Source organism: Chaetodon auriga, chromosome 24 (genome assembly GCF_051107435.1).
Source record: "Chaetodon auriga isolate fChaAug3 chromosome 24, fChaAug3.hap1, whole genome shotgun sequence".
NCBI lineage: Eukaryota > Metazoa > Chordata > Actinopteri > Chaetodontiformes > Chaetodontidae > Chaetodon > Chaetodon auriga.
Genome location: NC_135097.1, coordinates 14693318 through 14707034, shown reverse-complemented (window position 1 = coordinate 14707034; position 13717 = coordinate 14693318). Strand labels below are relative to the sequence as shown.

The window sequence follows — 13717 nt, the reverse complement described above, 5'->3', positions numbered from 1 at the left end:
TTGAAGGTGATACAAGCATGAGAGTTTTTTTTTTTTTTTTTTTTTAAATGAAATACAGGCTGGAGCCAAGTGGGAGACCAGCTGAGCAAAGCCAGCTCAGTAGAGAAATGTTTAATGGTCCATACAGTGTTCACCATAGGTGAGGAGAAATGAGACAAAGGATATCGTTAATGCAGGATTGATTAGCAAGGTATCAATGCTTAATTCAACCAAGTAGATAGAGTAGATTTAACAGATTTTTGTAAAAACACTATGGGCTATTGTCAGATTTCTTAAACATGTATCAAGAACAAGAGAAAATGATCCTGGTGAATTACAGGACTGTGAACAGAAGCCATAATGCTTGTCTGCTGCAGCTAGACTCATTCTCTGATAACCCTTGCAAGACACTGAAATCAAACACGCAGAAAGTGGTCTCTAAATCATCTGCTCCATTTTGGCATATCAGCTTTATTGCAGAGACTTTATTTCCCTGCATTATTTTCCTTCTGGATGCTCTCTAAGACACAACAGGTCATATCCAGTATTCAGATCCAAATAGTCCATATGAATAGTCCCATGCACATGAAGCTATACATAATACATATAATGCACTGCATATTCTACATGTCTGTCAAATGTACATGTACGTACGTGTACATTTTGGAGTATATTTTTATGCTAGTTAGCATTTCATCGTACACTTTACAAAATGAACAAGATGATGTTTTATTAATAGTAATGCAAAGTGCACTGACAAAGGCTTTCATGTACATCGCCTCAAATTTGCTGTCTCTGATGCCAAGCGGCGTCGAGTACACAGACTCATGTGCAGCTCAGTTCATGAGCTTCATGTCCCTCAGCACTGCCTGTGCTCACAAGATGTCATGTACTAGAGTTTCTGCACAACGACAAGGCGTGATCCAATATTTGCCAATAATTTAGCATATTAGTTCCTGGATAGCTTCATTGGGAAACAAAGTGAAATCAAAGGCCCTGAAATTGGAGGTGTGTAATGTTAGCTATGGGATGCAGGTGGCTGGGTGTTGCACTCACATAGTTGCAAAGCTGATGAAAGCATTTTCCTCTGCCTCCTAAAACCCCTTCAGTTTCAGTGGCAGAGGTGGTGGTTTTTCAAAGCTTCAGTCATGCATAATACAAGCCACTTTGTTTATTAATGGTGAGCACTCCCAGTGGAGACTCACATCCTTGGTGCAGGCACCGCTTCAATATCTGATGGCTAAAAAAAATAAAGCTAGCTTACATCACCACACCCTCTGAAGATCTGGTCCCCTAGTCTCTGCTGTCTACAAAGCCAAGGCGTTGCCCACCCCGTGATGCCTCCCACTGATATGCCTGTGGTGCTGTCATGTGCCGTGGATGGGAAGGGTGGTGAGAATGAAAGAACATCCCCGCCACACACTGCAGAGTCTCCATGTCACCTCCTCTGAGCTAAATGTCAACTTTTAACAAATTTTCAGACAGCTAATCACAAACAGGACACAGACATAGAAGTGATTTTAAAAAAAGAATTCATGCCACTACAATTAATCAAGTAAACATATAGTATCAGTAGCACAGTTTCAACCATGATACTGTGCTATTACTCTGTGTGGCAAAAGTGACTGACAGCATCAGCAATGAATGTACCAGAGACTAATACATAACTTGCAAACAATAAGCACTTGAATGCCATTCCCATTCATATCCGTTAGTTTGTGACATATAGATTGGTGCGTGGCTTGCCTTGCTTTAGAGAGGCATTAATCAATCCCGAGGCAGAGCAGGATCCTCGGCACCTCGGCCAGGCAAAGTGCTATCTTCCCTCCCCTCACGCGGACTTTCGTTTTAATAGAAAAGCTATGAATGGCTGTGTTGGGTGGAATGCGTTCATCTGGTTCCTGCAGTTGTGTATGACACCTTATTTCGTGTCGGCGCCCAAGCACGCGAGAGCAAGACAGGGAGAATCAATTTCAGCGGCAGGCAGGGAAGATGTTCTCACTAGCAAGCTAGAGGCATGCAGGAGGACTGCAGAGGTGACTGGTGTACTGGTGCACTGTGTGTCAAACTATTCTGAGGTTCTGTCCTAACGAGAGTGTTATACTGAGGGCCATCTCAAACTAAAAGAAGGCTGTGGAATTGAATATGCCCTTCAGCAAATTCTTCATTTAGACAAGAAGGCAAATATAGAATTGGAGATAAAAAGGTGAGAAACACGTTTCACACAAAATCACTGAAATTATCACTTTTCAGGTGAATACACTCAATCAGCCTTTCCTCTCAAATGAATTAGAACCAGCAAAGAGGTTCATATGCATACTGCATATGATTTATGGACATTATATCTCACTCTTTTATAGTGTTACCTGATTAAGTTTTAACAGTCTGACTTTTTTGGCATGTGAATATAGTCATTTCCAATTTTCCATTTAAGCTGAGCCAAAAAAATTATTTGGCAGTTTCACACATTTTGTCAAAAATCTACCAAAGCTCTTGAAACAACTTTAATGAATTGGCTGTTATCTCTCTCTCTCTCTCTCTCTCTCTCTCTCTCTCTCACACACACACACACACACACACACACACACACACACACATTCTGTTACATATACTTTCTCTGCCTCTAAATGATCACCCAACAGCAGGCTGGCTGCCTCTTGGTGTGCTGACCTTACATTTCAAGAACAAACGGAGGCTGCCATTCTGCAGCAGGCAACAGTAACCAAAACAAGAAGATGACAAACCTACAGGGCCCCATTCAGCTCATGGCCTAGAGGTGTCAGTGGAGTACAAATACTCATACAGGAAAGCAAGACAGCTACCAAAGAGACAGTCATATGCCAGCAAAAACATACTGATACACAAACCAGACAGCATAAACTCTGAGGATACTGCTCAAGTGTGGTTGCGGTATCAGACAATGGGAACGCAGATTCAAACTGCAGCAAAGGGCTGCTTGATACACCCACTCCTGAATTACACTTCATAAAATGTCAAAAATGCACCAACCTGAAAGCAAGTACCAAGCAAGAGACCGAGAAGTTATTGAAAAAAGCTGTTAGACGAAGTCCCACAACGGCTGGGCTCAACACTCAAAAATCTCCGAAATAACTGTAAGTTGACGACACACTCACTCCGGTCTTGGCAGCTTTTCGGGAGAGTGTAGCCAGGCACACTTGGCTTCTATGCTGCATGTCTCCTTTCACATCAGCACAAATGCTCAGGTGTAAAAAAGGGGTGGGGGTGCGGGGGCAAGACAGAAAATGTCAGCTTATCTTAACTGGCCAGAACACCTGAGGCATCCTTTCTCTTTCACATCATGATGCGCGTGTCCATGCATGTGGTGGTGCGCCTTGGACTTGGTGTGGAGGGAGAATAATGAATACTAATAGTGTTCTCTGAAAGAGAAGGGTTGTGACTTGACTCTGAAAGGAGGGCGCTCAACAGCTCTCCACCTCAACACCCCCCACCCCACACACAGATGAACACACACACATTGCACCTGACCTTCTCTTGCAGCCCAGAGATAAAGTGGTGATTATCAAACATTGCAGCTTGCCATTAGCACAGTAACCAGTGATATAGGCCATTGTTGAGAGAAAAGGACAGGACTTGAGAAGAGAGGGCCACACACTGGGTAGTTTTCAACAAAGATGCGACTTGGATCCTGCCACCTAGTGGCCCTGCTTGTCCAGGACAGGGCGGATGGATGGGTGCAGGCAACAGCTGATCTCATCTGTATGCATGTGCGGTCAAGCCAAGCAAACCGCAACGCACAGAGGACTACAAACAGCGACTGTTCTCCCGAAGGGAATGGGCCAGGGTACGCAGAACTCATGGCTCCAGAAGAAGAGACAATGCAAAAAGAGACGGAGTACAGAAAGAGTCGCAGGGGATAACAAGGTCTAGAGATTAAACGTAATACACAATGACAGGCGAAAACACGAGGAGAACAAAGATGACAATGAGGAGAAAACAGAGCGCTTCAGAAAACAACACATTGGAATTATTCAATATGAGCATAATCTTATGCAGGAGGTAAAAGAAGTACAGTGTCATCTCATACCAGAGATGACAATGGGGAATTGACTTTAAGAACACTGCGAAGTGGGGTGCCATGATTACCAAAGAGCAGTGAAAGAGCAGGAGCTGATGCATCCACCACAGCAACCCAGTAATTAGCTCTGTGGCTGCAGGTCACTTCACAGTGTAATTTACTGTAGACAAACTTTTGCCATCATTAAAACAGCTGACACTGATGATATTTTATTATGGTCATATGCTGCACATCATGTTATACTTTTATGCAAGTAATGAATATATTTACTGTAGCCTCCCATTTTTTTCCCCTTTTCAGTTTTCAGCGTTCACCTTGTTGACACAACAAACAAAACAAAAATCTTGCGTGCTTTACTTAAGCAAAGCAATACTCTTGTCTCCTTTTCACAACAGCAGCCTTGTTGTAAACAAAGCTTTGCCGCAGAGATAACAATGGATCCTTTTTCCTCTCTGATGATCAGGTTGCAAATTCGAACAATAAAAAAAAAAAAAAAAACAACTGCGTGATGCGCAAAAGCTACTACACAAACACATAAACGCAGAGTAAATCTGAGAGAAGGCCTCGGCAATGTGTGGGCAGCTGTAATTACGGTCATGTCTAAATCAAGGTCAACCATCTATTTCCTTCCTTCGCTCCTTCAGTCCTTCTCTTCTTCCTCTTTTCCTACGTGGCCAATTATGAAGGGCAGGGAAAGAGGAGAATTATGCTGATAATTCTTCATGCAAACTTGTGTGTATTAGAAAGCACATGCAAATGCACACACACAGATACACTAGGCCCATTCCTGAAACCCCCAAGTGGATATATTCTGTCCACTGCCAAGGACAAAGTGATCCACCCAGCAGTAAAATCTCTTGGAAGCTCTCCATCTAAAACATCAAAGACAGCCTGAATCAAAATTAGCTTTTTAATCCCTTTAGCCCTATGCAGTGGGGTGTTCAGGTATGGATTACCTTGCACGGCAAACATTTCCTTTCTCTGTCTCCAATCCAGAGTCATGAAAAGTGCGCAGAGGTGTGTGTGTATGTTTGCAAGCACAGATGTGTCGATAGATGAGCAATGAGCTAAGCCAGACACACCAACAAAGCCGCAGTCATGCCACTGGTGCGAAAGACTGATGATCACACATGTAAACAAGCCCTGGGCGAAGCTTATTGGTTTATATTTGGAATGATGGAGGCTACTCACACCTCAGTGCAATCTCCCTTGAACTGCACCACTAGTGTATTCATGCATATACTGTTAAATGTGTCATTTCTGCCGGTAGGGGTCTCTCAATCAAAACAGTAACTAAAAACAGTACAGTAGAGCAAGGAACCACAGGAGTTGTCTTCATTTAACAACCATTTTTGCCAAGAAAAATGAATAATCATGTGTGTAAAGAGTGAGCAATGCAAACAATCGCAAACAATAGGCTAGCTAGCTAATTCACCAGCGTCCTTCCTCATTCTCTGATGCGTCATCTTATGTTATCCGAGTTTCTCAGCAAGTTATAGGAACTAGAGGGGTAAAGGGGATACGCCGCCATTGGCAGATTACCAAATGAAATGCATCATTACCTTGAATAAAATTACAGTTCCCTCTGAGTTTGGTTTCATACCTATGTACATGCAAACTTATAAGCCTGCTTGGGCTGATACTGTTGATGCAAGATACTACACTGAAATCAGAATACAGACCCCACCGCAATCTGACATTTGTTGTAGGACAAAATTGAATCCATCTATGTCAATATAATGAGCACTATTTATTTGGACTTACTTTCCATTGTAATGTTATGATGGGTCAATTTAAAATGCATCAACAGTCGTTTGGTAAAAGTCATAAAATCTGCAGGGACATCTAGTCGCTTGTGCAGCCATGCTAGCGTGTGTGCACACATCTCTCTGCTTGTGCATTGTTGAATCTCCGAACAACGACTCACCCAAGATAGTTCTGCCAATGTACAAACTAGACGAGCCCTGTTCAATTATCATATGTGGCACACATGTAACGTTAAATACAATATTTTTTTCATTCCAGTCCATTTAAGATATGAAATTGCCCCTCGCTACATGTCTCCAATGTTGTTAACGACTGCAATCATTCCATCTGCTTCTATCTGCTGTGTGTGTTCATAGATGGGTGGGGGTGTGCCAGCAAGTGAGAGCAACACGGCCCTGCAGGAGTTCATCCAGACAGACGTAGCATAATAATGACATTGTTGGAAGAGAGCGGCCGATAAGGCCTGGGCCTTGAATCTCATAGGCCTGATATGTTAAAACCCAGGGGTGGGTTCAGGGCCACGGAGACAGCTTAATGGATGATAGGTGCCTTCCTTGTAGCAAACAGTAAGACTTTCTTGGCATACTGTGCGCAGGGCTGTTAGAGGCTTTCAGAGCTGACGTGAGGTCTGACCAAGGTGGCGGCAGTGTGTGTAGATTAGTTTCTGTAGTGGCAAAGGCTCTACTACAGTGTTGTGACAATGACACCCAGTTGAGAAACTGTCTACCGAAAAGGCTCTGAAGCAAGTGGGCTCTTATCACTGAGTGGGGTATTAGTGCTGGTAATAAGCTGTGCCACTTGGTTGACAATACATGGAGAGCTGGTATTTCAGACAAGGACTTGATATGCCAGGCTGCAATGGAAGTATTTATGATGCCGATTGAAATTGACTCCCCACACAAGAGTGGCGTTCTAATGTGCGTGTGCTGTCTTGTAGCAGATAATGAAAATGCTGGAAGTGTGCTACTAAAAACAACACAAACCGAATGAGAAAACAGCAGTGTTTGTTGTGTAGGCGTACATTAGTAACTGCTACAGCATACTGCCAGGGGAAAAAAAAGAGCAGCGAATAAGGCCAACCAATCAAATTACTTCTCCATCTCGCTTTAGCTTAGCTGCTTTTCCATTGAAAATGTACTTTTTGCATGACTTGGCAAACTTAGACCGTATGAGAACAAACACAGAGGACTGACAGGCAGGCCCGTGCAGTGCAGGTGACATCCAGGCCTGAGCTTGAGCTCTTAAGTTTTCAATGGAAATGTAGGCTCTTCTTTTCACAGGGAAACAGACAATTTCTCTTGCAGACCAATATCTCCTGACAGCCATAAATCCTGAGAGAGCCAGAGAACATTTTTATGTTAATTATGTCAATTTAAATAGCTTAGCAACTCGAGATGTGAGAGGTGCAATCCAATTATCCAAGCTAGACGGAGTAGAAGGCAGTGAAATAAAAAAAAAAAACAGCAAGAAGGAGAGGATACTTGTTTGTGGTGCCATTTTAGAAGATAAAAACTGCCTTTGTGCTGTTACTGAGTGTTTCTCTCTTCTGACCTGGCATGTGCTTTTAGGAGTTTAAAATAACAACATAAAAAAGTGCACTTTGGGTTGGAATAATGTCATCAAACAATATTACATTGAAAAACAATTTAATGACTTACATTCTGTTTCAATTACTGAAAACAGAGATGTGAATGATGATAGTTGCAACACTGACCAACTACTGTGAGACTCCCTGTTCCCTGCAAGCAGCAACAACAACACAGATGACAAACAGGCCAAATGCTAACGAGCTAATCGGGCAGATCTAAGCTGTAATTGGTGAAGGTTTTTGAGACACAGTTTAGACTGAAGAGCACACCAAAGATCCTCTTGCTTCCCTCACATCTAAATGGAAATATTATGGTTTTACTAAATGTAGCAGCACACATTAAGTGAGCCATGCTTTTGGCAGCATTCAAACCCAAACTGACAGACAATTAATGAAGTAATTCATTTTATATTTGTGCAGAGATATTTCATATTGTTTTTATGTGTGTTTTATACAGTGGAACATTTTATATACGTATTCAAATGATAGACAAAGGTGGATATCTTTGTATTCTGTGACAGTATAGTATGGCCATGCAATTTTCTTTTTCTATTTGATTATTCATTTATTTGCTATTTTTCAATGTGAATTATGCTATATGGCACCTATGATAACTATGTTAAATTGCAAAACTGCTTGGCCTAAAAGTTCTGCTTTCACTGTAAGATGGTCGTATTCAGAAAAAAAGAAAATCAAGAACAAAAGTTGAAGCTTTACATCCCAAATGAATGCCCTAAAAAGGTTAGCTCATCGGTTTGTCATTGACAAGACACAGAACATTCCTTCATGTCTCCTCTGTAACACAGGTTAGCCCTCATTTGTGTGCTCAGTCACACTTTGTCTGTGAGCACTTGTGCGCATGTAGCTGCGGGCTGGGAGGAGAACATGGATAGCCATAAATCCAATGCAGTACTGAGCACTGTGGAAGAGGTTGCGCGCTGATAATGTCTATAGAGGCTCACCACAGCCAATCGACCACAGAGGGCTACGTGAGGCTCCTCTGCCCATCTGACAGCTGATTGATTGATACAGATTACAGGTATGCTGAGGTGAGAGAGAAGAGAGAAAGGAAGGAGGTAGCAAGAGACAGACAGACAGACAGACAGACAGACAGACAGACAGACAGACAGCGAGAAGTAGAGCTTGTTAGAGAAACACTAAGTGGATGCAAATGGAACGACATGAGCAGAAGCATGCTGAGGAATCAATAAATGCTATTAACGTCTCCTGTCAAAGTAATGCATGTACAGGGTGTTGAAGAGGGGCAAGGGAAATAAATACAGAGGAAAAAGGGAGAAGAAAAATTGCAGTGGAAAAAGCTCGGGTTGGCAACATCAAAGGAATCATCAGTGTGAAACTCTGCCTTGTCCCTGACAGCTTAGGCTAAGAACAGTGCAGCAACTGATGCACCACAGAACACTGAGCCAGTGACATATACTGTAGAAAGTAGGACAAAATGAGGAGTCTTCAGACAATTATCAATGTATTTTCCAGAGTACGCAATGTACCATGACACACAGCACGTAAGATTTAGCATCTCAACAACCAGTTAAGGCCATTCTCTTTTAGTGGCTGCCATCACGCGTCAACAATTTCTACGGGTGGTGATTACATGAATTTAAATTGGCCACAGTTCAATACATCAGTGGACCCAAGATGGCTGCCGAGCTTGAAAGGCAAGTAGCAGGACCCAGCTGGCTGGAGATGTGCTGCAAAAAGCCCAGAGGGGAGCAGCTTCTGGAAACACCATCCGCCAATTCGGCTACATAAATCAAGACACTGGCCTGTGGGGAGCTGAGGCAGTGAGGATGGTCGCCCAGGCCTGGCTCCTCTCAGTCTTTCCAGAGATGACAGAGATCAATAGATGGATGAACCAATTGCCTGGGCTTATGTACTCAACTTAGAGCTCTTTGCCACCATAAATCAACCTCTTGAAGAAAATTAACTCCCAGTGACCCCTTAGGTCCATGTCATTCCTTTAAGTCAAACTCACACATGTACTTTGGCATGTCACTCAGCAAAATCACTGGTCAATCATGAACCAATCAGCTCCAGAACTCTGGGAAAAGAGCAATGGAAACAAGCAATCTTACCATGGCCCCCACGTGTAAGAAAGGGCATCCGGTTGATGGCAATGGGCACGGTGCCATGCTTGTTGTGGAAGTGGTGGACATGGTGGGTGGTACTGAGGGAGGAGGAAACTCTGGCGGCCACAGCTGGGCAGGGGAACACCAGCAGTGCCAGAGAGAGCACAAGCCTGAACAGGAAGGCCGGACTGGCCCACACCACAGGTGATGCTGCCGTTGGCCTGGGTACCAATAGCAACCCTCCATCAACCTCCACATCCACCTCCTGCTCCATGGGGGTGGGGCCTGAAAGGAACAGAAGGCCCCTCCCCCTCATACGACACAAACAGGAAGTGAGCATCTCAAAGGAATCCAGGGCCCATGATCCCCTGCTTTCAAGCCCGGGGAGGGAAAAAAAATGGAAAAGAAAATACCGATTAAAAAATAAGCCAAGAAAGAAAAAAAAAAAAAGATCCTCGTCTGAAAATCCCAAAAATGATTGGAAAGAAAAGCGAAGAAAAAAAAAACAACAACAACAAAAAAGTGCAAAATCCTTCCTGAAAAGAAAGACCCCAAAAATCCTCCAACAGTCTAGTGTCGATATCCAAAAGCTTCTGAATGGATCCTTGAGAGCCAAAACAACCACTCCTCCTCTAATTCACTTAAACCTTTTGTGTGAAACTTAACCTCTTTTGTTTAACAGGCAACTTCCTTGGCACCCTAAAACAAATAGTCACAGCTTAGCAGCACCGACTGAACAAACACATGACTCCATCTTAGCTCCTTGAAAAATATTTTGCGTACAGCTCTTTGAGTTAATTGTTCGACAGGGTTTTCCTTCGCCTTGGGGAGATCTTCAGAGGGTCTCTCCACCCATAATCCAAGCCTCCATCGCAAAGAAAAAGACTCCCGACATCCTTTCAGAGCTTTTTGGGGGCAACTTAAATGGAGAGCAGGAGAATAGAAAAATACATAAGAGTATAACCAGGGTGCAAAAGGGAGAGGCAAAGAAAGAAGAGCAGAGGCAAGGGTGCTGAGATGAAGGGGCAGCCAAATCCTGTTTCAGGGCTCTGAATCCCTGAAGGAGATCCGAACCCGTTCAGTCTGCGGCCGAGAGCGGGAAAACAAGGGATGAATAAATAGAACACAGGACTGGCAAGAAAAAAGGGCTCGTGAAAAGGAGGACAAAACGGTCGGCTATTTCCAAGTGCGGCGCTGCTGAATTCCCGCTCCTCTTTTCTGACAAAATAAATCAATATGGGTCATGGAATGAAGAGCAGCGCCAAGAAGACACCTTAACTGGATTAAACCATAACCAAAAAGCTCTGAACTAGCAGTTGATGTCCAGTTCAACAATCCTCCAATCCTCAGACTTGTAAGCAAGCTCCGTCCTACTTGTGATTGCTCTTCACCCTTTGAGAATATGATTCTGGTTTCTCTGCCTCTTCAAACACTGCTTTCCAGGGTGGGAGGCAGATGAGAAGCAGTCGCTGGTCCTCTCGGCGGGGCTCCGACACAGGGTGCTGCTTCTGGCTTGCTGAGAGAGTCTGACGATGCTGCTGCCGCTACTGCCGCTGCTGCCTCTGCTGTGAAATTCATGCTAATTGAATCAGAAGCTGCAGCAACGAGCGCATCCTTCCTGCCCGCACACTTCTCCCTTCTCCTTTTCCTCCGATCAAGTCAGCCAACCCCCCTCAACTGCACACGTACGGCTCTTCACTGGGCAGGGCAATAACCAAGAGTCAGTGGCAGAAATAGAGCCGAAAGGGAAAGGTGGGCACACTCGGATCCTTTGAATGCACAGACGGTGACTATGATACATAGGGCAGAGCAGAGACAGAGAGAGAGAGAGAGAGAGAGTGCGTTTGTGTGTCTGGTTGGAGCAGCGGGAGAGTGAGTGTGTGTGTGTGTGTGTGTGTGTGTGAGAGAGAGAGAGAGAGAGAGAGAGAGTGAGTGAGTGAGTGAGAAAGAGAGAGAGAGAGAGAGTGGGAGGGGAATGAGTGGAGAGAACTGAAGGAAGAGAGCACGCAAGCAGGAATGATGGTAGGCATGCATGTATGTTGGGTTTGTTTGCGCGCACACAGACACACACACACACAGACACACACACACACACACACACACACACACACACACACACACACACACACACAGTAGCCACAGTTTGTACCCGCGCCAGCAAGCACATCCTCTGGAGTATGTAAAACAATAACATACTTATGTGTAAGTGAGTGCGTGTGTATCCACAAGTCACATTAAATACTGGTACTCCTACAAAACAAAATATGCAAATGGCGAAGAAGAACCCAACAATACATGCATTCAGAAAGGGGGGCAGTGTGCTCCCAGCGTCAATCAGCTGTTTGACAAATTTACGGACTATCTCCTCTCCGTCATCTGCGCAGACACATTTCCAATGTTTTATTTCATCCATTTGTGCTTCTTTCTTATCATCTATGAATCCTCTCCTCCTCTTGTCTTTTAACCTCTTTGCACTCAACACTAAGCACGCCTCTCAAGCTTGGACTTCAATTACCCCCTCTGCATGTTGTTTATCTCTCCTTGCACACCATGTACTCCTTTTCAGCAAATTTTTTTTTAACTTGGTGTGCAAGACATAAAAGGAAAGAGTGGTGGGTAGAGACGGCACGAAAGCATGACCTTAAGAGCTATGGGAGGGGCGAGGGATGCAACATGATGAGGAGAAAGATGCCAACAGTGCAGAAAGTAATGTAGTTAGACATTGGATTGCAAGAGGAGCGGAAGTATTGGAGAGAGAGCTAGAGAGACAGAGGGTAAAGAGCTTGGAGGAGAGAAACGGAGGGAGATTGTGTATCAGATAAATCATGGCTGATAGAGATCTCAGCTGGGACGGGAGCTCAGTGCTAGAGACGAGAAGCAAGAAAAATGGCCACAACAGGAAAAGACAGTGCAGGTATTCTGCACTGATGGAGAGCAAAGAGTCCAGACTATTACTCATTTACTCACACACTCATACACACACAAGCACCTCTGCCAGGTGGGAACATCCCAGGGGAGACAAGAGATGCTTCGCTTGCTGCTGTCAGGGTGAGGGAGATGTGACACCCAGGGTGACCGGGACATGTGTCCTGATCTTGCACCAAGATTGAAGTGCTGAAGGTGGAGGAAGGAGGAATCCATCTAAATGTATGCTGGACCCATTCCCGAACTTTCAGTTTCCTTCTTTTGTGTTGGGGTGCAAATCCTCAGTAAAAGGACAAAGCACACAAGTCCACAAAGGAGTACTGAACTATACCTGTAGAGTATTTACTGTAACTCAACAGGTAATTATTCAAATGTCTTCAAATGTGTGAATTATACAACAGGAACAGATGTTTCACAAAGTAACAACTGCTCTGCACAACATAATGCAATCCAACACAACAATGCAATCAAGAAATGACAGCCTAAAATAATTCTATGGAGATAAATCAACACCTCTCTGACAGGTCCTTAACAAATCCTATGAAATATAACTTTAGAAACTCCCACACTGTGTATACCCAAAACTTATCTACTTAAAGGACAGTATCATTACAGTGGTACTGAAGCTGACCTTTTGGGCAGATAAGTCCATGGTTGAATGAACGAACCTTATCATAAAGGTTGTCTCTCATTGCATAAACGTTGAAACGTTGCATATTTGTTTAATTAGCAGTAATGAAAATGATGCAGGAGCTGATTTCTTTCATTTCATCTCTTCCAGGCACTGGTCTGGTTATAACTGTCTGTCAAGACTTATACTGTACAGGTGTTTCTGTTATTGTGTCCAAAAACAGATAGATTTTGATTTCATGTATGATTGGGTATGATAAGGATGCCTTTTAGGAACGGACTCATTCCTTCTTTTTCTTTCTTATTTTCACCTGCATACATCTAATTGTTGACCAACAATGGATTGCATTTTAAGCTAATTAATAAAATGTAAATTAACCTCATCATTCCATTTCTACATCATCTGCACCTTGCCAAACAATTTCACATATGCCTCAGTCTTGTAGTTATTTTATGTACAGGTAACAGTGATAAACATCATCATGTCTTGTTTAGGTTGATTGATTTGATCAGTGCCAGGTGCTGAGATAACATTCAAAATGTTTTCTATTTTTTTTTTTTTTTTTAACTATCATAACCAGTCCATATCAACATTTAGATCTTCTGTATACCATTAGAAGTTGATGCAGTGCTCAAGTTTGCATCCATTTCATATGTGTATGGGGTCAGCTGCAAGGGTCAAGA

General features: G+C 43.4%; 1 protein-coding gene across 11 annotated transcripts in view; it reads right to left on the bottom strand.

Moving 5' to 3' along the window:
- The window catches only part of nrxn2b (neurexin 2b), a 623496-nt gene that overhangs the window by 179031 nt on the left and 430748 nt on the right, over nucleotides 1-13717 (bottom strand). For 2 of the 11 annotated variants that reach the window (XM_076725440.1, XM_076725443.1), the window contains exon 1: nucleotides 9485-12791. The exons of 8 other annotated variants lie outside the window; for them this stretch is intronic. In XM_076725440.1, coding sequence (XP_076581555.1) covers nucleotides 9485-9818 — 334 coding nt within the window. In that variant the 5' untranslated portion in view covers nucleotides 9819-12791. Of the gene's footprint in view, nucleotides 1-9484; nucleotides 12793-13717 lie in introns of those variants that run through there. One more of the 11 variants, XM_076725442.1, reaches the window with a different exon arrangement.